We start from the raw sequence: 26820 nt of genomic DNA on the forward strand, positions 1-26820 counted from the left end.
ATAGAACCAGGAAGTTCCATTTTATATCCATATATACTATTTTTAAAAACTGAATCATTTTGATTAGTGGTTTAAAAAAAAAAAAAAAAAGACAAAACTTTGATTTTCAAATGAATAGGATAGTTTTTATTCTAACCTCCAATATTGTCCAGTGAAATGTACATACGGTTGGTTCTATAAGATTTTTTTTTTTAAACCACATTTATTAAATCATATATCCAAGCACTTTATCATGCATTGAATAGTGTCAAGGTCCATCCATACCAAGGACACAATTAGCGTTCACACCAACGGACGATAATGTAATTGATCCTAAGATCGCTGCTGCAGTTGTCAACATGAAAGTCACCATGAAATTGTCTCTTCAAATGTATTTATTTATTTTATTTTTTATATTGCAGTATTTTTGATTTATCTGTGCACATCAAAACAATTTTTTTATTAATGTGCCATTGTAATCTTTAATCAAAACATCTCTGATGATGTGTTCAATTGCGTGAGGGCGGGACAACCTGTCAGTCACATGAGATCAAGTCACAACCATCCAATCAATTCCCAAATGCGCAAAATCAAGTCCCGCCCTACAATTTTTTGTTGTCCGAGAAGCCGTTTCACTCGGATATACTTCACAGTAAGAAAGAAACGACTATCTTCTGTTTAATGGCGAATTATCAGCGTGGGGAAAATCATTTCAATGCTATGTTCCTCTGCGTCCTTATGGTGTGGACTTCCGTATTCTGATTCTGCTGTTCATAGAGACATTTTGCAGGCACAAAAAGGCCCAATGTTTATTGTCAATATTTTAGCCATGTATGAAGCACAGCTCACACTTTCAAAACGAGCTTTTTTTTTTAATGCATTGGTTAACGCACCCAATTTGTGTGACCAATCTGCATGCTCTCGCAAAGTTCCCGATCGCGTGGATTCCTATTGAAATGTCTGGATTTGAAACCCCTTCTCGGATTTCACCCACTAAAATTCCCAGAACAATTGTAAATGTGACTGCACCTTTGGAGCAGTTTTAAAACTTTATAGTTAACGTTCTTAGTGTGAACAGGCCTTTACTGATGACGGTTCTCAAAAAAAGCTCATAAGCAACTGTTATATCAACTTGCAATTTGCATATATTATAAATGAATATACAGTATAGAATATTTGTTTTTGGCTATTACAGTATTTTTTTATTTCCAGCCTGGCAATTGCAAATCATTACACGTATCTCTGCTGCAGAAACCATATTCAGACTGCTGGTAAAATCATTATCATGCAAAAACATCATTTGCACAGATATAAGATATACGCTCACCGTTTCAGCTGTGAGCCACCGTTCATTAACCTTACAGTATCACATAGAGCGAGTAGCCTATTAAGGAGACATGGTGTCACATAAACCTTCAAAGAGACAAAGGAAATATCCACAAAATTAAAGGGAGGTGATTCTGAAATCATTCGCTGGTGATGAAGGACAATCTTGAAACAAATTATTCAGGAAAATGTGTACAAAACATTAAATAAATAGACAAATGAACAAACTAATACTGACTAAAGACAACATTTGGTTGCTACACTGTGAACATCTGGCGCCTGCATGATTATTTACAGAGAAGAGATATAATTCCATACAACTGATCATCTTTATAGAACATTAGAAAACAGAGGCAACAGGCCTATACTTGAAATACTTGGGTTTGATTATATTTCTATTTGCTTGTTGGATTTTTCAACACGTAAAGTAGCCTTGTGCTTTAGAAAAATAAATAATTTGGAATGGAACAAATATGTCCTATTTTAGCTCCTTTTGTTAATTGGTTAGATTTTTTTTTCTTTCTTTCTTTGAGAGAGAGAGAGAGCAGGGATGCGCATCACTTCCTGTGCTGTTGATATCTGTGAGGGATAATGTTCAGTCTGAATGATTTAAACACCCAGTTGGCTGAAAGCACTCACTGAATAGCTTGGATATAGTGAAATCCCAGTGGTAAATGCTGACAATACAAGAAGCCAGTGTCATTTACATGTTACATACACCAAATATGTTCATATGTACATAAATTTGTATATTTACAAATGCAGAATGTAACAGAATTAAGATACACAACTGTTGCAGTCATGGGAAGGTGAATCACTGAGACGGGAAAGGAATCTTGGAAATAATCGCCTTTTCAGGTAAGGGTTTAAGACGCGATTAACAAAATGTATATATATATATACTTTTTATTTATACACAACTTACATGATTTCTAATAAGAATCTGTGCTTATTGATATGGTTTCTGTTATTTACAATCAACATTCCTGGTTTAGTACAGAAGTAGTTCTTTGATTTGGAACATGAATATCAGTAAAAGATTAAAGAAAAGTGCTTTTTGTTCCTTCGATTCTTCCTTTCTGGTTTGGCTGAGGATTTCGCTGATATGACTATGCCAACTGTGATGAACCGAAGTCGCGGGAGAGTTTGTGTCACCCCGTGGCAGTGCCTGAGGGGTTACTGCAGGTACCGGTAGACTTTGAAGCAGTGGTTACCAGAATCGGCCACCACGACATGGCCGTCGGAGGTTAAAGCGAGACCCTGCGGCCCATACAGTGGGTCAGCGGTTGTGTTGATGTAGGAGAGAAATGAGCCTGAGCTGTCAAACACCTGAGGAAAACAAACAAACTTGTATTGTAGAGATTGTCGTCTTAAAAAAGTGCTACTGAAATGACTTATTTCTTGGAGATTTTGTAAAGAGGAAGTGGATGTTTAGTACCTGTATTCTGCTGTTGCCCCAGTCTGCTACGATGATGTTGCCGTTAACATCAACAGCGACCCCTGTGGGCGCATTAAACTGGCCGTTTCCCTCTCCATGGGACCCAAATTTAAACAAAAACTCCCCATCTGCACTGTAGACCTGAGGAAATACACATTTTAATCACCCATATTAAATAAATGATACCATTTTTTTACAATAAATGATGCATTCTATGATTTCTCCCATCATTTAAGTTTTACACATATGAAATGAATAATAACTGTAAATATATTTTAAATCATCCAGTCATGTCAGTAGCCTAATAAAAATGTTTTTTTTTTTTTTTTTATTGAACAGGTTACCTCATGGGGGCAGCCATTTTGAAATCACATGACAGATGCATATTTTGTTTTACCTCTGTAAACCCCATTATTGGAAACTTTGGTCACACTTAATTAATAGTTAGTTAATAGTGAGACCCTAAACTATGACTTTTGCCTCAATTAACTCCTAATTACTGCTTATTTATAGTTAGTAAGGTAGTTGTTAAGTTTAGGTATTGGGTAGGGTTAAGGAATGCAGAATATGGTCATGGCAAATAAGGCATTAATATGTGTTTTATAAGTACTAATAAACAGCAAATATCCTAGTAATAAGCATGTTAATAAGCAACTAGTTAATAGTGAGAATTGGACCCCAACTATAGTGTTATGGAAACTTTCACTTGTGGAATAAATGAATCATTGCTGACTGCTAATATTGCATATTTACAATGACATCAACACCTGAAAACTATTGCATTTGTGCGAGATTGAGATTACATCTACACCACTACGCCATATTGTCAATGCACTTAAATGATTACTAAGTGCACCTTTAATATTTATTAACATTTAATTGTACAGTGGGGAAATATATTACTATCATATAAAAATTTTTTAAGTGTAAAGACTGTGATTTAAGGCATATTTAATGTATACTACAATTAAATAAATCATTTGACTAAAGAATATATGAGTCAAAAAATATTTAATTTAAAGGGGTGGTATAATGCCCCTTTTTACTATTATGTAAAATAAGTCTCTGATGTCCCCAGAGTGTGTATGTGAAGTTTTAGAGATAATTTTTTACAGCATGTTAAAGTTGTCCGTTTTTGAGGGTGAGCAAAAACGCGACGTTTCGTGTATGTCCCTTTAAATGCAAATGAGCTGCTGCTCCTGGCACAGAGGGCGGAGCTTCAACATCTTGTGTGTGTTAGCAGCTCCGATTACCTCACGCAGACAAGCACTAAAATGTCAGAAACTGTTCTGCCTTTTATGTTCAAACCGGAGTCGGGCAATGATGGAGAGACTCAAGAAGAAGTGACAACATGTAGAATGCAACAGGACGTTTCTGAATGGTTAGTTGATGAATGTATGTTTCTGATGTCGAGTTAACTATCTTCAAGTCTTTAGTTAGCATATTCTGTCATGATAATCTATAAATCGCTCGTGTGGGAACTGTTGTAAGATGCATACAGAGTGGCATGCAATTGCATTTGTATTATGTACTGTATTGCATATGAAAAGATGAATGTGACAGCTTGAGCAGACTCACAAATGTGCTCTACTACAACAACTCTTCCTCTTCTCAACATGGACTGTGTGTTCCCAGGGGCGGGGTTTATGTAAATTTTAGGGTTAGTGATGTCACTAACCCGGGAGGAATGTCGTGTAGTTTGTTGTAGTCCTTAAAAAGCAACTTCTTTAAAAGCAAATATCTTCCTTTGCTTTGAATTTTGAGCATTGTAACTTTGCAGATGTTGTTTAAGCTCAAACAGTAACATTACCCACTAACTAAAGTTAGAAAAGTGAAATCATAATCAACCACTCCTTTAATATTCATTATGGCGTATGGAGTGTAGATTGATGTGGGAAAAAAAGTAATTTAAAGTAGTTTAACATAAGGCAGCAACATAAAATGTGAAAAAAAATGAATGGGTACAGATACTTTCCCAAGGCAGATATATTACATACAATACAAATAAATCTAGTAATACTGTGAACTAGTATTACAATTTAAAAGAGCTGTTTTCTATTTTAATATATTTTATTAAATTATGAAATAATTTATTCCTGTTGTGGGTGATTCTGGTCTCTAGATATGGTTCAGGTCCCTTCGTTCAAGTTTATGGGATTTTTTTCCCCCCAATTTATTGTCCACCAGGTGAAAATTGTAAGAACGACCGAGAGATACACTCACCTTGACGGAGTGGTTGTGAAAGTCTGTCACCACAATTTCATTCTTGTTGTTGACAGCAACAAAGTGCGGGCCTGCATGTGAGGAAACAGAGAGAAATGGGGGAGAAGAAAGATTCAGACGTGATAAACACACAGAAAGAGAGCGGAGAGGAGAGCAGGGATGTCATGTGATCATGATTAGATAGATCTCGTGATGTAATGTGTATGGAAGCCTGCATCCTTATCATTGAACAATTTGATTTTTGCCAACATTTGATTAGAAAGACAAAGCACAAAATCATTTGCTCTTGAATTCAGTTCTAGAATGAAACTTAAATTTCAATAAGATAAATCACCACATTCTGGGATAAGAATTCACTCAATACTTACTGAACCCAGGGCCAGATTTACTAAACTTTTGCTCCAGTGCAAACTTTACACCACTTTTTTCTAAAAAGGAATGGGAAAAACACAAACAAGGGTAAGCGGAGACAAATAAATGACAGGGCAGAAGGGATTGAGACAAAAAAAAGCGCAGAAACATTTCAAACGGTGCAAGGATGAAAATCATCCTTAAATGCTGGAACAAACATGGAGCGGACCAGAAGAACAATGGAAGACTGTCTAGAGATGCACATCCCAAACCAGTCCGCAAGCCACATGCACTTGCTTAAAAGGGTTAGGAAAAGGGACTGATGTATTTAAATAGTAAAATAAGCAGCAGCAAGAAAGTGTTGGACGAGCTTCAAAAAGCATGACTAATGTGTGTGTAGCTATCAGTATCTTAGAAAGAATATAGGCTCATTCATGTATGCATGCATTGGCCTTCATTATTTATCATACTGACAGATAATGCAACTGAAAATATAGCTTATGCTAAAGTGAAACAGGAACAGAACTGAGGCAGGGAAAATATACAGGTTTACATCCTTTTAGACACTGGAACTGAAGCCTGTGTAAATCTGGCCATTTCTGTATAAAAAACACCAGCCTTTTGCGGCGTTTGTCTTCCCAGAATGGTTCTTAGATGTTGCTTTTGTAGTGAAACACCGTTTAGTTCTTGTTTCTTTAAAGTTTGTTCATGAATTGCAACAGTTTTGGTCTTAAGAGTTCCTGAGCTGGATAAATGAGGTATTAGGAAGAGATGTTAGAGGACAAGCAGTCACAGCACACAACAGTGGGCGCCAACAACACTTCTGCAACTCTTTAGTGATTAGGTTAACCACCACAAACCACATTACATTATTCAACGTTGGGTTTATTAGCATTATGATACAGTGTTCAATCGCTGTACCTGCGAACTGTCTGTCTGAAGTGCCTCTGGCTCCAAACTTGGTCACTAGTTTGCCATTAGACTGAAAGATGAACACACAGCAAGCTTTATTATCCACTGCGATGATATGACCGTTCCTGTCCACAGCCACTCCTTTGGGTCCCATCAGACGGCCAGCACCGATCTTATTCTGCATGGGGCACAGACATAAAGAGAGGGTCGTTTAGAGGACCTTATTAAACAGCTCTTAGGATTATGTAATTCTGAGTAGCCGAATCCTTGTCTCTTCCATGAACAATCAAAGTCCCAGTGAAACAGAAGTTGCAACCGACTTTACTTCAGTGTTGTGACTCATTTCCAAGTGAAACGGAATATTTCATAGAGGGCGGGGTTTAGCAGATTGACAGTTGGAGGGGAGTGGTTAAGGATATTCACCCCCAAGCCATCAAACTGACTTCATTAGAGAAGGAACGTCATTCCAGAGCGAAAGTAACATTTCAATTTATTTTGATTAAAGATTACCACGTCAAACTCATTTTTTCTGTGTATTAACTTACACTGATTAATTTTTCACCACAAGACTAGTAATGTGCGCTAACAAAGCAAATAAAGTCAATTTTGATTTCATGACGACTACAACTGCATCCTGCTGACTTAAAAAACAAACAAAACAACTTTTTGTGTTTTCACTATTTCTAATATTCCTCCTTGTTCTAGCTTACTCCTGTATTCCTCATTTTGTAAGTTGATTTGGATAAAAGTGACTGCTAAATTAATACATGTAAATGTAAATTAGTCAACCATGGCATTGAGTAAGAAACAATATTTACAGAGTGAGCAAGAAACAAATTATGGCTTCAAGTATACATTTTAATTATTGTCATTTAATTTATGTCAATATTTAAGGACTTTGCTGGAAACTGTGATTAAAAAATTATAATAAAATCACTGCTTTGATGAACAGAAAGTTAAAAAGAACAGTATTTATTTTAAATAGAAATTTATGTAACAGTATAGTCTTTCCTGTCACACACATTCAATGTTTTATGGGGACATTTCATACACATAATGATTTTTATACTGTACAAACTGTATATTCTAACCCTGAACCTACCCATCACAGAAAACTGTCAGCATTTTTACACTTCCTAAAAACATCCCTTAGTACTTAGTATGATTTATAAGCCATTTTCCTCATGGGGACCAAAAAAATGTCCCCACAAGATCAAGTATTTCAGATATTGCCATCATCGTGGGAGACATTTTGTCCCCATAACGTAGGGTATACTGGAACCACACACACGTATGTATGCATGCATGCATGCATGCATGCGTGTATATATATATATATTATATATTATATATATATATATATATATATATATATATATATATATACTGTAAATTATGATGTAAACATCACCTTGAATTTCCCATCAGGGGAGAAGATGCTGATCCATCTGTTATCATAATCAGCTACTATAATGTCTCCATTCGTGTCGACTGCCACTCCTGTCGGCCTCTGCAGTTGTCCTGGGGAACGACCTCTGACCCCAAACCGTGCTTTGAACTGGCCATCATTAGTAAACACCTTCAGAAAAACAAACAGATGATACAATTTTGCACTGAATGCAATGAAAATCTGTCTATATCTATGTATTGATCCCAAGTAAGATTACTGTGACACATTGATTCATTAATTTAATATCCACTAAATTGATTTAGAAATAATGCCTATGATTTTTATAATATTGCTATACATCGACAAACCTGTATACACTGGTTGTTGCTGTCCGCTACAATGACCCTCCCATTAGTGGAAGCAGAGATGCCCTGTAGATTAGTGAACTCTCCCTTCTCCCTCCCCCGAGACCCTGAGGGGTCGGACAAAGGAAATTCACAAAATCAAAATAATGTTTACAACAATTTAATATGTCTAACTTCTTATTGTGCACACAAAACATTTTTTATCCAGTGTTTCTTACCCACTCTGTAAATCAGCTCATCCTCTATGGGGTTTTCCTTCTTTTTGGTGGTGCTGTACATGCTGGAGGGTCTCCGTACGGCTTTCTGCCTGATGTGTCCTCCTGTCCCGCTAGGAGATTTAACCCTCCTCTTCACATCATCCGGAGACTGGGGCACATCTGACGGCTTTATCGCCCGCAGTCTGAAGGGGCTGCCCCGCACGGGCTGTCCATAAAGCATCAAAGAGAACGAGTACTCCCCTTCACTCTTAATCGTGTACCCTACCTCATACGTTCCGTTTTTATTGTCCACGACCTCCACCTCGACCGCCCGCACTCCGTCCTGCCCCGTTATCTCCCCTCGGAGGACCGCGTTACCGGTCCGCACAAGCTCGCTGTCCTTATCCTTAGTGGTAACAGTTGCAGTCACGTGCTGACCGACCAGGGCATGTCTGAGCCCTTCTCCCGTTGCCACACTGGTGTGTCCCACGGCACCCGTCGTCAGCAGGACGCCCAGGTTCTGGATGGAGCGTCGCAAGCCCTCAGTCTCTATCTGGCAGTCCAAGTGGGCGTTCTCGTGCGGCCGTTCAGGGAAGTCGTGGCAGGCGAGGGCGCTCACCCGCTCACTCATCTGCTTTTGGACCAGCAGGACTTCGGTGGCGCTGCCGTGGTTCAGGGCCTGCTCAGTGAAGCTGCAGCTGTTCTGGATGTGCTCTTTTCCCTGCAGAAGACAGGATAACTGTGCCTGAAGCACCTGCAGAGAGAACACAGCAGAAAGGAGCGTTAGAGAGATAGTAGTACAACCTGTTTAACAAATCAGGACATTTCTGACCTTTTGCTTAGTGCTACAAATGTTTTCCAGGTCGGTGATGAGCGCAGCCTGGCGTTGGTGCAATGCCTTCTCGAGCTCCTCAAATGTCATGTTGATCTCACTGACTGCTTCATTCTTCCTCTCGATCAGCTGTTTAGAGATTTCATTCACCAGCTCAATGGCCGCTGTTAGCTGGGGCAGCCTGACCGAATAAAAAAAAACAGATTTTATCAGAGAAATGATGGAAAAGAGCCAAGTCATTTGGAAAACAGGCCGCAATATTATTCACAATCATCACTAAAACCGAGCATATAAAAGCATAATTTTGTTTTACATTTACCGTATTTTCTGGACTATAAGTCGCACTTTTTTTCATAGTTTGGCTGGTCCTGCGACTTATAGTCAGCTGCGACTTATATATCAAAATTAATTCAGACTGAGATGAAAACATTACCGTCTACAGCCGCGAGAGGGCGCTCTATGGCAGAGTTGTTCAGAAGCGACACCAAGGATGAAGAAAATTCAATGGATTCAGTGATGTGGAATGAGATCGCGGGTGCTTGGTGAACTTGTTTACTGGTAACTTGCTTGTTGGACTCACTGGCTTATGTTAATTTAGCCTATTCAGCCTCCCAGGTATACGTTCTTTATGCTATTGTGTAGCTGAATAACTGTTAATGTGTTGTGTTAACACACCGGATACCTACTCAGCCTGTTGTTCTGTGTGCTACTGTGTAGTTGAATAACTTGCCTTTCCAGATTAAATGTCTGTTCTTGGTCTTGGATTTTGTGAAATAAATTTCTAAATAAATGCAACTTATAGTCCAGTGCGACTTATATATGTTTTTTTCCCCTTCATGACGCATTTTTTGACTGATGCGACTTATACTCCGGAGCGACTTATAGTCCGGAAAATACGGTAGTCACTAGTAAAATGATTATATATTATTTTATATTCATATTTTTTTTAATATCATGATATCAATATCATATTTTAATATAATCTAAAATAATTTTAATAACAAAGACATGATAATGTTTTAATAATAATTATCATGTATTTATTTAAATTATCTTAACAATAGTAATAATGAATATATATATATATATATATATATATATATATATATATATATATATATATATATATATATATATGACAAATTATTTAAAACTAATATAATATATTCATCATTATTATTATTACTATTATTATTATTATGTAATGTTTTTTTAATATAACATTTTTCGAATAATATTTTTTGAATAATAATGAAAATTTATTTGAAGCAATATGTAGGTAGTGTGCTCTGTTGTTATTATTGAAGTGATGAATTGTATGTAACAGCTGACTATTACGAACGGTGCATATGTACCTGTTGCGTATAGCATCCAGCTGGTTCTTTAGCACTGCTTTGTGCTGTTCTAGAACATCCCGCAGTGGAACGGTCACATGCTCCCGGTGTTCCCCCTCCGTGCAGTCCAGGCACATGGCCGTCTCACACGACTCGCAGTAAAACTCCATCACCTGCAGGGGCACCAGTGAGCAACCCTTTCATTCAGCATACTAATGGATTATCAAAGGGAGCTAATGTATGCTAACAGGCCTGAACAGCGTAAACACACATGTATTATGACTTTGAAGACACATAAAGGAAAGAAGCTGGTAGTGACACAGCAGCCTCTGCCAATGAAAAATTGGCTTAAATGTAGAGAAATCAGGGGTGGTAAAGGAATTCCAAATCCCTTGTAGCCGCGATTTTCCCTACGACCTCGTTTTTGATGGTTTCTCCTTCATGTTCCCACCAAGTATTGCCAAATGTGGTTTCATCATCAGATGGTAAGAGGCTTACCTTGCCCTCGTGATTGGGACAGGAGAGCGGTTTCCCAGCGGCTGCTGCGCTGACAGACTCCAGCACGCTACAGGCCTCCGGCCGAGAACATTCTGGGTCTCTCTGCAGCACCTCCATGAGGTTTGTGATGAAGAAGTTGTTCTGTAGTGCCGCCACACCTTTCTCAGGCAAGATGGAGGTCTGTCTGCACACCGGGCAGGACAGTGTCAAAGACTGAGAGGGAATGTAGTTCTGTAGGCACCTGTGAGATAGAGAGAAGGACAGACACGATTAACAACCTCAAACTAAATCAATCAGCCACAATCAGTTGTTCCAAACCCTTTATTTCTTCTGTGGAACACAAAAGGAAATATTTTGAAGAAGGTCCACATTGCTGTTTTCCTAACAATGTAAGTGGATGGGGACCAAGGACTGTTGAGCTCCAAAAAGGACAAATAAAGGACAAATACTAAAAACCATCATAAAAGTAATCCATACGACTCATGCACTATATTCTAGAGTCATACGATAGCTTGTCACCATTCACATTCTTTTTATATGGAAAGGAGTAATATATATTTTGCTATAAATAACTCCCTTTGTGTTCTGCTGAAGAAAGTAAGACATACAGGTTTTACCAAGATCATAGGGTGAGTAAATGATGACAGAATTTCCGTTTTTGTGTGAACTATCCCTTTAAATAGGTATATATTACACTTCAATGTAAACGTATCTTTGAAAAACAGATACCAGCAACAACCATTAACATACACTACATTTCAAAAGGATTTAATTTTTTAAAAGAAATTAATACTTTTATTTATCAATGAAGCTTTAAACTGTCAGTAAAGACATTTATACGTTTACATATTTATATTCCAAGAAATGCTGCTATTTAATCAAATAATCCTGAACAAAACTAAAATATTAAGAAGTACAACTGTTTTAACAACGATATAAAAAGAAGAAAAGTTTCTTGAGCAGCAAATCAGCATATTAGAATGATTTCTGAAGGATCATGTGACACTGAAGACTGAAGTAATGATGCTGAAAATTCAGCTTAGCATCACAGGAATAAATTACATTTCAAAATATATTCAAATACAGAACAGTTATTTTTAAATGTAATAATAGTCCATAATGTTACTGTTTTACTGTAAATGTGATCAAATAAATGTAGCCTCTGTGAGCATAAGATAGTTTTTTCCCAAAACGTTAATTCAAATAAACAATTCAAAACAAAAATCTGACCAAACCCAAACATTTGAATGCAGTGTATCTCACATTTCATAAATGATGTACTCCTGCGGGACAGTGTGAGAGCGAGAAGGCTAGGAGGGGAAGTGTTGCTGAAATTTCAGTCACAACACGAACAATCACAGTGGAAACACTCCACTGACATTCAACCCCACAGATACAAAGCACAAATAAGAGTCTCACTGCACACATCTCATGCCATCTATGCAGAAGAAAATATCTGTGGTAGAGACAGAGCACCCATGCCAAGCTTTGTCAGCAGGAAGTAAACAGTTCATGCAATCCTAAGGTTTACAACTGATCTATGCTTCACTATGGGGGGGTGTTGCTGTGGTGTGCAAGTGATGTAATCGGTGTGACCGGTGTAACACCGGTAACACCGATCATCACAGCAAGCCTATCTCATGCCAGAGCCGTGGCCGTGGTGCTCATGTGGGAAATATGAGTTCAAGTGTGGCTCGCGTCATTACCATATCTCCTCCCCATCGTATTTCTGGTTAGGAAGTAACCAGGTGAGTGTGGAGACGGGGGGGAATGCTGAAAACTGTTGAGGAACATAGGTGGGTCGACTATGTACATATATGCCTCCACTTATGCTGACTGGGTAGACATGTTGATTACCAATTGCTGGTTAGAATGACGTGATGATTGGATAGATCATTTGAACGTGTTCCTCCCGAACTTTGTTAATAAAACATCATTTAGCAACAGATACAGACCTTTCGCAGAAGGTGTGCAGGCAGGGCAGGACTTTAGGGTTGTGGTAGTGATCCAGACAGATACTACACACCAGGAACTGCTTGTCTATCTGGCGCACCACTGGGCTTGTGCGGCCGGTCTCAAACTTCGCCATGGTGACAGACATCCACAGAGAGGGCCGAGGGCCAGGACACACCTTAACCTGAGATAAAGAAGATGCTGAGTTATTAAAAGTCTTCAAACGGGAAAAAAAAAAACACAATGTGTCATCATTTAAACTTTGAAATTATAAAGAGGCCAATTCACACTGCACCGACAGATGCCAAACCAGCGCGGACGATCAAAAGATTACAGCACGTCACTTCTCAGACATTACATGACTAGAAAACAAGCGATGACAAACACCAAAAGTAACACACTGATCTGACAAAACCTGACAAAGTGTCTGTTGCCATTGGCCAGCGACCTCTGTGTCTGTCGGTACAGTGTGAATTGTGTGAACAGCCTTTAAAGGGATAGTTCACCCAAAAATGAAAATTCTGTCATATTTCACTTACAATCATGTCGTTCCAAACCCATAAGATTGGTTAATCTTCGAAACACAAATGCAGATATTTTTATTGATTTTTTAAACTTGAGAGGTTTCTGTCCGTCCATTGAAAGCCCAGAAAAGAAGGTCCAAAAAGGTCATAAAGGCATCGTGAAGTCTTGTAAAGAGATACAACAATTTGTTCATCAAATAAAGTGATCATATCTCTCCACAAGTTTTGGATTAAACCGCTCAATTCATATGGATTTGTTTTATGACGTCTTTATGACCTTTTTGTATCTTTTAAAATTTGGTTACCTGGACTTTCAATGGAGAAACAGAAACCTCTCAGGTTTCACTAAAAACAATTAATTTTTGTTTCGAGATTAACCCAAAGTCTTATGGGTTTGGAATGACATGAGCGTGAGTGAATGATGACAGAATTTTCATTTTTGGGGTGAACTTTCTCTTTAAAGAGATATTGAGATGGCAAGAGAAGACAAACTCCTATATGAACAGGAGAATGTGAGTGTGAGACAAGAGTTGCTGCTACCAAACCAGCAACTTTAACACATTATTTTGCTGAGCAAAGAAGAAGAGAAGAGCACGGAAAATTGGATTACAGAGTTGTGAAGGAAAATAAATGTCACCAATTTTCATGCCACTTTTCCACATGTGCCGCAACAACAGCGGGCAGACAGATAAGTAATGATACAAGGACATGAGCAACTGCTGAGGCCGTTACATGCTCCTGCAATGTGGGTACACGCTGTGCCATTTTTTACTTTAGTTGTCCTAAAGATATGAGACAGAGGAAAAACTAATATTTCAGGTCTTAATTCTATTTCAGGATGCAAAAGAAAACAACTAACATAGGGCCATAGAAATATGACCATCTTTCAAAGACGTGTCATGTTAAGGAGTAAGTTTAATGATTTACATTTTAAATAGAAAATTTAATAATGCACAATTCCATGTTTACGTCTTATTTTGTTGCATATTATTCACATACTGTGTATAGTGAAACATTGTGAATATAGTGAAAACTTAACACAGTATTTCCTGCATTCAGAAGCAACAGCAACCATTTAAAAAAATTGGTTCAATTAATAATTCATGGATATTTAAATTATATGACCAAAATTATATACAATTTGATAGATTAAAGAGTCCCCCAAATGAAAATTCTGTCATTTACTATTCACCCTCATGCTGTTCCAAACCCGTAAGACTTCCGTTCATCTTCGAAACACAAATGAAGATATTTTAATTAAATCAGAGCTTTCTGTCCCTCCACTGACAGCTACGCAACTACCACTTCGACGCTTCAAAAAGCCTAATAAAAGCCTAAATTAAATCTGTTCATCATATACTAAAGCGATCCAGTCTCTTCAGAAAATTGGGACTAAACCACTCGATTCATATGAATTCGTTTTACAATCTCTACTTTTTAAAGTGACAAAGTGGTAGTAGTTGCATAAACTGTCAATGAAGGGACAGAAATCTCTCAGATTTCATCAGAAAGATCTTCATTTGTGTTTTGAATATGAACGAAAGTCTTACGGGTTTGGAACGACATGAGGGTGGTGAGTAATTAATGATTTTTTTATTTTTTTTATTTTTGGGTGAACTAACCCTTTAAGGGGCGATGCATCTTAACACACTCTCCCATACAAATCAGATTCAATATTCATACCTCATATCAAAATAAAATAAGGCCTTAATTCAGGAAAGTCTCTCTGTCTGATCAGTTTGCAGGCCAGCGTTTCATTATCACACTTTCAGTCTCTCACTTCTGCTCTCTGTCATGTTTTGACAGTGAGCGTTTTGCTCTCATTTTACTTAAGTGCCTCTGGTCCCAGAGTTGCTCTGATACTTCTGCAGGACTGATATGTGCACTGCTCTCATGGACTTATGAGTGATGGTAACATGAGAGCGTTAAACATAGCTGATATTAGTTCCCTTCTCCCGCCTTCTCAAATCCTCCTTCCCCAAACCCCCCCCTCATCCTTTCTGATTTGATGTGTTGATGTAACGGGCTATATTTAGACGCAGGTCTCACTGGGGTAAGCTTAATAAGGGGTCACGTCCAGCAGCGGGGGGCTGACATTCTTGTGCACAACACAGAAAGAGGAGCCAGAGTAGGTATCTGGGCTGACAGGAGATCAAATACACACTGACACGTAGAATTCATTATCATGGGAATAAAAATGCAATTTACAAATAAGATTTACTGGTCTGAAATGCACAGAAAAATAAGAAATATACACATCTGAAAATAAGTGCACAACATTTTCTGCCATCGCTACATGGTCTATGACATATAACACATAACATGTGAGTGTACACATCACATTAGTACATAATTATTATCATTTTCAATATGGTTTATATATATATATATATATATATATATATATATATATATATATATATATATATATATATATATAAACATTCATAAATATTACATTTTTGGGGAGTTTGACCATTAGTCAGTTAGTCGTTAGTCAGCCATTAGTAACTTATTGATCCTAACACAGTCATGAGGGTCTGCAGGGGTCCTCTATATGACACAATTTCCTTTTTATGTTTTTTTTCTGCATTTTGGTTGGACCTCATGATTTTGATTTGGCAGGCAAAAATGTTTAAATATTAAAAATCAATGAAGCAGTTTTATTATACACACTGCATATAGTAAACTAATAATAGCAAAACTACTTACTTTTTTTTTGTATTTTATTAATTAGAATATCAGGACAGTTGTATCATCCTAATATATATATATATATATATATATATATATATATATATAGGTGTGTGTATGTATATAACACTTTCAACGCCGAATTAAAAAAAAAAAGAGTCTTATTATAAAGGGGTTTATTCAAGTAATTCAAGTATGTATAAACTTCACAATATATATTTCTTTTTATAAAAAAATATTTATATTTAAAACAAAATATAGGCTATATAATAATAAGAGTGTTATGTCACTAACCCACATGCATGCCAACCAAAACAAAGTGTTTTGCTCTAAATGCTGACTGGCATAACTCCACCTGTTCCAATAAAACAAGATCTGTAAGACCTTATGGTTCAAGCCACCGGTCAGCAAACCTGACCTGACCCAGATACAGCCACAATCGAGAAACCAAACACTGTGTCATTGTTCAAAAAAAGAAGCCAACAACAATCCTCAATTGTGTCATGCCGCCACTTACAAAGTTATCCCACAATGCACTCCCACACGTCACTGTGTGCATGGCACATACACCTTTCAAACACAGCTGCTTCTGACATCCACAAACATTCCATGGGATGCTGAACTCATGACTTAGACATCCAAAACTATAGTTATAGTTTTATAGTTAAAACAGTTAAAAAGAAAAAAAGATATTTACCCCTAACTGCTCTCCCACATGAGGGTCTCTTCAGTTCAAATCAGAATAGGCAGTAAAGGTGTGAACAACATGACACAGAGTGAAGCAAGAGAACGTTCCAAAACCTCAGACCAACTCTGACCAGGGGCCTGTACCATGAAGGTAGCTGAACAAACTCGGGGTTACAGGATTAGTTTTGAGTTGACAAAACCAAACCGATGCAATCAGGCTTTATTGGTACCATGATGCAGCTCATCAACTTTCTTTGTCAACTCAGGCTTTGATCCTCAAGCTATGATTACTCCACGCGCGCGTGCACATAAAAGAGTGACGTCGACACTGAACAACCAATCGCGGGTAGAGCGAGAGCGATATATTTTTCTGCGGAGGAGCAAGAGATAATCATTCATAATTACGATGAATTTAAATATGTATTTCAAGCTCGAAACAATACGTTCTCTGCTGCCAAAGCAAGAGAAGACTGTTGGAGAAAGATTGCTGATTGTTAATGTGTAAGTTAAACAAATACGTTCTATATTTATGTAAAATTATGTATGTATATATGTATGCCTATATGTGTACTATAGCCTATAGCTTATTTTTATAATATATAAAAAATGTGCATGTATGTACTAAGAAAGATTAATATTCATTGATTTTTAGATTTTTAGATGCAACCCCAACTCCAAATGTTCTTGGCAGCAGATAAAGACAAAATATAAAAATATAATTCAAAGGTTATTTCAAGGAGTTAAATCAAAGAGTATTTACCACAACCTTTTATTACTTTTGTGAACATTTTATCACACTTGTTTGCAGCAAACAGAAATAAATAGTTAAATTCAGAAAACCAGAATACACTGTGGCAGAGGAGTTGGCTCTGAGTAGGCAATAAGGGACGGCCGATTATGGATGTGATTACAGGTGCTGTACAATCTGACCCTGGTGCTGGCTCCTCTAAGCAAGTAACACTGGGTACGTGTGCAATACATTACTACTTTTTTTTTAAGTTTTAAATATGGCTGACAGTATGTTCTGCAGGGAAATACAGTGTCCCTGTTGAAGCTAGCACACATTCACACACACACACACACACACACACACACACACACACTATTAGGGTGAAGCAAATGATGAAGACACTCTGTCTGTGTGTTCTCAGACAGTTGCTGATGTGAATGCACTGGGCTTTTTATTATGGCAAATATTTGAATGTGTGGCATAAAAAAGGGACTGGCCCTTACACATCTCTTTTGTAGGATTTTTCACAACCTGACCAGAAACTGAGGCCTCTACCTCAATGGGCTTCAGAAGAAATGTGTAAGGATTTAAAACCCTTGACATAAACTACAGTCAGTCCTGTGTTTGTAGGAAGTCAAGGAACTTTTTGTGATTTGATGAGCCTCCAGAAAACTTGTAATGATCATGTTTGTGGTGGAATTATGTTTCAGGTGGAAACAGACTCAGTCAGGGCCCTGTACAAAATGAGTCTTGAACTAGAATGCACACTAAAGGAGTCTTGAACTAGAATGCACACTAAAGGAGTCTTGAACTAGAATGCACACTAAAGGAGTCTTGAACTAGAATGCACACTAAAGGAGTCTTGAACTAGAATGCACACTAAAGGAGACTTGAACTAGACTGCACACTAAAGGAGCTGACTGTGAGCTGAGGAGGCTCCAAACAAAATCAAACAGCTGGATAAAACTGATCTCAGTATGTATATAGTTATATAGTGTATATATATATATATTAGTATAACTTATTTAACCAAGTAACACTTTAGTATGAATATTTATTAATGCAACTTTCTCTTGCTCTCTTTCTCCCTCCCATCCCACAAAACCAATAAAACAGTTTGAGACCTATCTGCAGTTTCAATGTGCTTTTATTAAGTGTAATATTGTATGGTGATTGCATCTCTGCACCAGCTGGGTGGTCAAGTGTGATTGGGTCAGTTTCATCGGGGAGAAGCTGGTTTTGTGTTTCTCGCTCCTTTCTACTGGTGGCTATATTGTGCAGAATGGCACATACAGCCACTATCTGTGATGCCCGCTCTGGTGACTCTGAAGCGCCGAACACAGTTGAAATGTGCCTTTAGGATGCCAGAGGTCATCTCTATCTTCACTCTGGTTTTACTGAGGGCCACATTGAAGCGGTGCTGTGGCCCTATCTGAGGGTCATGATAGGGGGTTATTGTGTAGGTTTTTCTATCTCAGTTTAAATGAACAGTGTTTTGTACTGTACCAAATTTAACTTGCTTTCCTCAAAGCGCTGACACAACACAGACTCATGGAAAATTTGTAAGACAAGCACTGGAGCCAGGCCATTTGGCATCCAAACTTGATCATATGTTCATGACCACAAGTCATCTGCAGATGAAATGTTTAGTAGATCATTGTTATATCTGTTAAAGTTACTATTAATTTAAAGCTTCATCTCACAGAAAATAATCATCTCACATATTCACATCATCTCTACCTGAACATTAAGGCTGTGATAGGACTTCCTATTAACATAATCTGCCTCATGTTCCCCTAGAGCAGTGGAGATTGGAGCAATAGACTGCATACATGTTGCAATGACTTGGGAATCATATCATAAGATTATCAGAAGAATAATAAAAAAGATTCAAAATAATTCTTAACATGTATTATATTGTATAGTACATTTGTGAAATTTGCTTTTTGAGAAAAAAAAAAAGTGTTCATGTGATGTCACCCTATCAATATATCTTACCGGCAATTTTATAAAAGCCCTCTTTTATGGACATGGTCGATAAATGTCCAGGGAACATTATTAGTTAAACTTTTCATGTACTCCTGCAGAGCGAGGACCATCTTGCGAATGGTTCGACAAACATATGTTTTCCCCTAGCTTCTGTGCGTCACCCACCGTGCAAGAATGTACCACTTGCAAAAAAAACAACAACAAAAAATGCAACGCAATATTTGCGGTACAGTAAGTGCATGAATTCGACGTGTTAAATTCTTTATGTGCGGCTCAAGAAGTTCGCAAAGATAAGAAATTCCTTCCGCGGAAAATCTGTATCTTTCATACAAGTAACTATCAGGAAAGGCAAGGGGATTTTGTCTGGCTAAAAACTCTTTCTCTACGAAGTGCTCGTCAAACAATTTGTGCTGAGATGTCCACCGGATTTCGAAGAAAAGGTGAAGTCATTGTAACAGACACTTGGAATAAGTTACGTCACCTATATGTTTCTTTGCTCTCAGCTGATTGGTCAAACTTCAGTCTGAGATCTTGAATCCAGAACATAACCTGCCCCGGAGCAGGTTAGCCGTGCAGCGTAAGATTCCATGGCAACGAACACCGATTAAAGCCGAGCTACTTTCATAGTACCTAAAACCCAGGGTTGGCGGAAACTAAGCTGAAACATAGCTGGCTAGCCACCTAATCCGGCTTCATGGTACAGGCCCCAGATGTGAAACAGGAGACAGAAACAAAAGCATTCTTCCTTTTCAAAGCCACAGCTCTTCACTGCTCCAGTGAACACGCACAAAACAATGACAACCGTTCACGTGCACACAGCAACACTCAAACGCACTAGGGTTAAAGAGGAAGCACACTTACACGAAAAACCAGAGTTGATGCTTCTCAGGCAGATTCCATTGTTGTTTTGTGAGATTTCAGCAGGGCTTGGTGGCTGAATAGCACAACAGATCCCCTTCCCTTTCTTTAGCCCCCCTCCCTAAATGAATGCATGCACTGCTCGTCGTCCCCACGCCTAGTGCACTGCACTCTCACTGCCCGTGCCCGAGCAACAGCTGTGATGTCACGAAGGGGCGGCTGGCTAAAGCCAAACCACGTCTACCGGGCTACACCATTGGCTGAGGATGAATGCACAGCGTTTGCTCCTCCCACAAGCTCTGTTGTGATTGGCCGTTCAATGTTATCTTCCCAAAGGCATGGATTGCATCACAGAGAAACAATTCCTGACAGATTGGGTGGGTTGGGAAAGGGAGAGGATTTAAGTTGAATGCCAGCTTTTTAGTGTATTGACTTTAGTCTGTGTGTGTGTCTGAATGCTTATGATGATCAATAAACAATAATGATCATAGTTGTATGCCACAAAACTGTTCAGTTCACTTTGCACCTGCTTCTAAAGGAAACAGCTTTAACATGGAAAAAGCTGCTTTTAAAATGCACTTTAAAGTGAGTATAAGGAAATAATTGAAGTGTTTCAGATGGGATGTTTAATTTCTGTGAGGTTATTTAAATTATCTTTATGGTTCAACTATTTTAACTTGACAAAAACCATCAGCATTAATGTTAATCTTGATTTAGCTCCGGACATCGCCCTGCTTTTGCTTGCTTGTGAACCGACTGACATAAAAAGTCTTAAAACAATCACTCGGTATGATGGTTATATAAGAGATGATGTCATTAAAGCTGGGTGGAGCGACTCCGGATTGTAGGATTATGAATTCCAATACCTCTGTTTTCATGGAAAATTTAAATAATGATAAAACAGTAATAAATAAACAAATAAATAATATAAAAATATGCAATAAGCAATATTTAAATTTATGCATCAAATTATATAATTTGACCTAATACCTATAGCTTTGCATGTTTGTGTATGTAATTGTTTATTTGTTTAAAATATTGTGAGTGGATGAAATGTTTAATCTGTCAGTGGAGCGGGTGGATTAGATGGAAAACATCAACTGTCATTAATCTGGAGGGATTGACTGTCTGATTTCTCCCACAGCGGCTGGTTTTCAGATAACACCCACACCTCTAACTGACACCACTGCTCCAAACTTGCACCAACACAACAGGAACAAATGGAGCTGGACTTTTTAGTGGGAGAATACATGCTGAAACTTGTGTAAAAGAAAATTAAAGAGAGAGAAATCACTCTGTGCAATGAAAAATAATCTTGTGATCTCTGTGACAGAGTAGCTTTGTGGTTAACGATCTGGGCCGACATTATAAATATTGTCCGCTTGCTCCCAGATGCACCCAGAATTTACCGGCCCTGAAAAGCAGGGAACTTTGTTCAGCCAGATCTTGAGAGGCAGCCAACTGAAATCTTGAACATATATCCACTGCAATTTCCTGTTCTTCAAAGCGCTAATATCATGTGTCAGGGATTTTTTGCACTGGCCATATCTCCTCCAAGCTTGTAGATCCGTAGCTTACTCAAACAGCAAGAGCTATGGGACAGCGCTGTGGGAAACTCCAACGCAAACCAGGATTAGTTCCATTCTGCAGTGCAAATGGCTCAAACAAAAAAAGTTTCAGTATTTGAATTGGAGATAATTAAGTATCATCTTATATATTATATGTTCATCTGTGTAATAACCAAACATACGGCGCTCATACAGCAAAGACAGTGAAGCGTAATTAAAGTTTCCTGGTAACTGCACTCATTAATCTTTACATAAAGTGTAATAAGATGCCACGTCTAGTCCACTCGGCTCAGATGGAGCCTTCAGGCACGTCCTCTTACTGTGTCCAGTTATGTAATTCAGCATCTCGCTGCAATTGCAGAGAGGAAGAGTACTCATGCCGCAGGAAACATGACTCAACAGAATGCTGTCAGGATACCGCAGGCAGAAGAGAGAGAGAGCGGGATTCAACAGAGAGAAAGAAATGATCTTGCTCTACCTATGTCACGGTCTTGTGGTCATTACTCACATTTGGGAGTAGAGCTACACTATGGGACTTTTTTTTTTTTTTTGTATATGGGAGAATACATGCTGTAACTTGTGTAAAAGACAGATAAACTTGTGTGCGATGAAAAAGCTTTTGTATATTTGTGATCTTCATGACAGAGTAGTTTTGAGTTTACAGCTCCACTATGTTAATTCTTACATTCATAAGCTATAGAGAATTTATTTTTATTTTTATATCAGCGGTTCCTCTTTTATAGCTCAGGGCAGGCTATAAAATATACACATTATTAAAGCTCAAAGTTATGTTGACACATCTTACCCCAGTTATGCTCAGTTATTTAAAGACCCCTGTGGTGAAAATCAAGTTTTTAATGTTGTTATGTCAATGTGGTGTTTCTATATGCTTTAAGACAAACCATGTGCAAATTCATAAGTCAACACCATTGCTGAGGATTTTCTCCTGAAAACTGCAGTAAAAAAAAAGACAGTTTCAAAAACGCTGGAGTTTCTTACGTCACAAAGTACCTAGTTGTAACCAATCACGTCACGAGGGGGGCGGGCTTTAACATATCGTCTCAAGAGGAGCCAGGTTATCCCGGTATATTTTTTCTGTTAATATGAAAAATCGGTTCATTTAGCAATATAGGGGGTGAATTATGTATATGATGTAGTATATTACGATGTTACTGACATTCTAAGTTGTTCAAAGCGTTTCTAAGGATGCTGATTTTTAGAAGGCAGCTGCTGACTCTGACATGGACAGGAACATGGTTTATAGCAACACGTTATTAGCTGTTTGATAACGTAGTCAAGCAAAAGGCTAATCATATTAATTACTGTTATGTGTCCGACGTTGTAAAGAGCGATACCCATTGTGCAGCGTTTACTACAGTAAAACTGACCGAGCGGATCTCTGAGCTGGTGTGAGTGAGTGGAGGCGGGGCTAATTAGCATATCCATGGATCCATTTATACTAAATGAAGTAAGGGTGTAGAGTTACATTCAAGCTATTTTAAGGCATGAAGACATTTTTTTCACAGAAAAAAAAAAAAAAACGTTTATATGTCATTTTGGTGATCAAAGAGTTTTAAGGGATACAATTATTGACTACAGGGGGACTTTAAGTATAAAATTTGTCTCAGATGTTTCTCCTAAAATAACCTAGAGAAATACAAATAGAAACAAATCAGGGAATAAAAAAAAAGAAAAGAATAAAATGTATGTGTATAATGTGTAGACCAAATTAGACCATTAGACCAAATGTGTATGTGTATATTTAAATTTTAAAGCTTTTTCTGTTTAGTCATTTTTTTATTAATGTGGAAAAATTATAACTAAAAACAGCAGAAAATGCAAAAAAACTATTGTGTCTATGAAACATAATGTATTGTAAATGATGGTAAAACAATTGTATTGAATTGGAAGACAAAATAAAGTTCAAACTTTAGACTTTTGGGGTATATTCTTAAATCCTTAATGTAGAAAAACAATCAAGATATCAAAAAGGCAAATGGGCCTGAGATTTTATAGATAATAAAATGAAACCTCCTGAAAAAAGGTATTTTTTTAAACATGCTTAATCCAGACCTTCACTTTCACTAAATATAAAATGAGGTGTGACATTAAATTTCCTATTCAGTCATTAAATATCTGTCAACCACAGAAGATCAATGCAAACTTAAGACGGGTTGGAGTGTTGTTAACTTCTATAAATTGGAGAGAGGTGCACGCGACTCTAAGTGTGTGAGAGGGACCATGCATGAATAGCTGACATGTCCATATCTTACTCTCTCTCTTTCTCTCTCTCTCTCTCTCTCTCTCTCTCTCTCTCTCTCTCTGGACTGTGGAAATATTCCTGGAGGGAATGCATGCATAGCTGGGTAAATAAAACGGGCCAGAAATAATCTGATCCTTCAAATATCTACTGTTTATGTGTGTGTGTTTTCAGAGGAGATGCTTAAAAGAACACTTAATGCCTTAAGCATATAAACAATACCAACAAACAGGTCAAATACTTCTGAGTTTAATACAGTACTTGCCATATGTAAAGTGGTGTGTTTTAACAAAGCTAATGCACATGTGCTTTTCGTAGATAGGTGTGAGTCACCCTGCGGATAGGCCTCTGGTGCTTCGGTGGAAAAACTCACTTATACAGTATATTTGTCAATTTAGAAGTATAAATTATGCAGAAGTGTCCTCGTTTTGTGGTTCAGGACTAAACAAGTGTTTTTTTGAATAGTGAGTAGAGGAGCAGACTCCTGAGAGTTCAGACAGGTTACGGTTCTGGTGGGCTATGACGCACGCTTCACAAATAACCAGAGCAAACATGGAATAACAAACACTGCCAAAGGCATTACGAGATACATTAGATTGTTACGCTGCGTTAACAGCATTGGATTTTTCTTTGGATTTTAAGTGTGTAATCTTTATTTTGTTACATTTTTTTCACCTCTCTTAGCTTAATGTGCACAGACCACTTAAAGTAAGCCAAGACTTCCTGAGAAGTGTGGCTGTGGCGCTTTCAACATGCCCGGTTTATCAACTTATTCAGGCTCAACCAATGGCATGAGTTTGGGGCGAGCTGTTGGGAAAGAATCTTTATTTCTGCAACTCCAATTGGTGTCACACATCCATGTGAAACAGATTATCAAAAAAGAAAAAATGTTGGGCAGGGACTTGGTTCTTTCCATTTCTTTTTGATTGGATGGAGGCAGATCTGAATGCGAGCTTGTAGTCAATTTTAAGAAAGGGGCGGGATTTAAGTGTACTAAAGGATTGGAGAAGTCATCACCAGAGAGAAGTCTGTTGTTTCACCGGAAGATTGAGTGATGAACTTGATAAAAAATTACAAGGTCAAAACAGTTTAAACTAATTGTTCACAATAAAATCAACGCCTGCCCACTTTTCCAGTGGCCTTGGTTCCAGAAATATTTTTCCATTCATTTCTCCCATAGGGATTTCAAAAAAGTATTTTTTTGTAAACCGTTATAAGCCATGAACCAAGGAAATTATCTACCTGAATCATATCATTAAAAACTTTGATTTGAAACAAAAAAGTATTTGAAAATCGGACAAAAATACAAGACTGTACTTAACGGCTTAGTGATAGAAAGAACTACAATCCTATGAAGCATTGCAAACAGCATAATCAAATAAAAAATGATGGATAAAAATATAAAACTAATTTAAAAAATGTTGATTATAAATGATATACTTCGTTTATTGCAAAATATGCATATATATTCATATATTTAAGTATTTTGAGAGCATAGAGAGACTGACTCGATTACGTCATTTGCGGCGCTTCACGAGAGTAGACGGAGCTATAGAGATTTTTTGGAATGTTTTGCTTGTTTCGACTCTGATTGGTGGAATTTTCTGCACAGCATCATGGGTAATGTAGTTTTTCACCACAAATTCTGCTGTAAAACACAATTATATAATAAAAAAAAAAGTTGCAATAATGCGGTCTTCAACAGAATCAGTCTTCAATATTATCAATTAGCAACTTTGTAGCTCACAGTAAGGTTGTCTTTAAAGATTTATAAGTTATTGTTAAAAATCAATTTCCCTTTGGAGAAAATGAATGGAGTTTTTACTTTTGGAACCTGACTCAATGAATTTAGGAAATAGATAGGGTGATTTTTTAATTAGGTATTTAATAGACATTCCTGTTCTCATTGTGTTAAAATTCAAATTCATCAAAATTAAAAGTGACATCATGTGGGCTTCTTTAGTGTATTTAAAAGTATTAACCAATCACCAAAAAGCTATTCAAAGTATATTATTTAGCAAACTTGTATTCAGGTATGGCTTCATTTTTGTATGTATGACCTGCGTTTGACAATCCAGCACATCTCCAATGGGTAATTATTTTCCTGTTGAATAACATGGAAAACCATCACATTATACAATTAAAATCTGTTACAAATGTGGTTCTATGTTGACAGCTGGGGGTTAGCATATAATATGAAACATTATCAAAGTTAGCATGTGATGTTAAAGGTCCCGTATTATGCCCCTTTTCACAAGATGTAAAATAAGTCTCTGATGTCCCCAGAGTGTGTATGTGAAGTTTCAGCTCAAAATACCCAACAGATCATTTTTTACAGCATGTTTAAATTGTCAATATTTGGGGCTCAGAAAAACGCGCCGTTTTAGTGTGTGCCCTTTAAATGCAAATAAGCAGCTGCTGGACGGCCCAGGGGGCGGAGCTTCATGAGCTCGCGCTCAGTCTCTCAGGACAATTTCATCTCACGGAATGATGATAATATCAGAAACTCTCAGTAATGGTGTTCATTTCGAGTCGGACAATAATGCCTACAGAGTCAGAGTGCTGTATAGAAATGAAACAGGTATAGTTTAGTAGTTTAATTAGTAAGTAAGTTATAAGAAGTGCGCAAGTACATAAACGAATTTCGGTAGAGTTGAGGGAGCATTCCTGTGGGTGGAGGTTAGTCAAAAAACGGTTCTAGTGACGTCATTA

General features: G+C 37.6%; 1 protein-coding gene across 6 annotated transcripts in view; it reads right to left on the minus strand.

The window, feature by feature from the left end:
- Positions 1–1154: 1154 nt before the first annotated feature.
- trim3b (tripartite motif containing 3b) overlaps positions 1155–26820 on the minus strand; it is a 33836-nt gene continuing 8170 nt past the window's right edge. For 2 of the 6 annotated variants that reach the window (XM_084104426.1, XM_084104428.1), the window contains 12 exons: positions 12801–12982; positions 10846–11086; positions 10369–10520; positions 9014–9194; positions 8203–8935; positions 7988–8091; positions 7641–7808; positions 6239–6407; positions 5335–5394; positions 4967–5037; positions 2744–2884; positions 1155–2634 (listed from right to left, as the gene is read on the minus strand). In XM_084104426.1, the coding sequence (XP_083960552.1) occupies positions 2482–2634; positions 2744–2884; positions 4967–5037; positions 5335–5394; positions 6239–6407; positions 7641–7808; positions 7988–8091; positions 8203–8935; positions 9014–9194; positions 10369–10520; positions 10846–11086; positions 12801–12946 (2319 nt within the window). In that variant the 5' untranslated portion in view covers positions 12947–12982 and the 3' untranslated portion in view covers positions 1155–2481. Of the gene's footprint in view, positions 2635–2743; positions 2885–4966; positions 5038–5334; positions 5395–6238; positions 6408–7640; positions 7809–7987; positions 8092–8202; positions 8936–9013; positions 9195–10368; positions 10521–10845; positions 11087–12800; positions 12983–20283; positions 20482–26820 lie in introns of those variants that run through there. The other 4 variants (XM_084104430.1, XM_084104431.1, XM_084104427.1 and 1 more) reach the window with 3 other exon arrangements.

Source organism: Abramis brama (assembly GCF_963993115.1).
Source record: "Abramis brama genome assembly, chromosome: 25".
NCBI lineage: Eukaryota > Metazoa > Chordata > Actinopteri > Cypriniformes > Leuciscidae > Abramis > Abramis brama.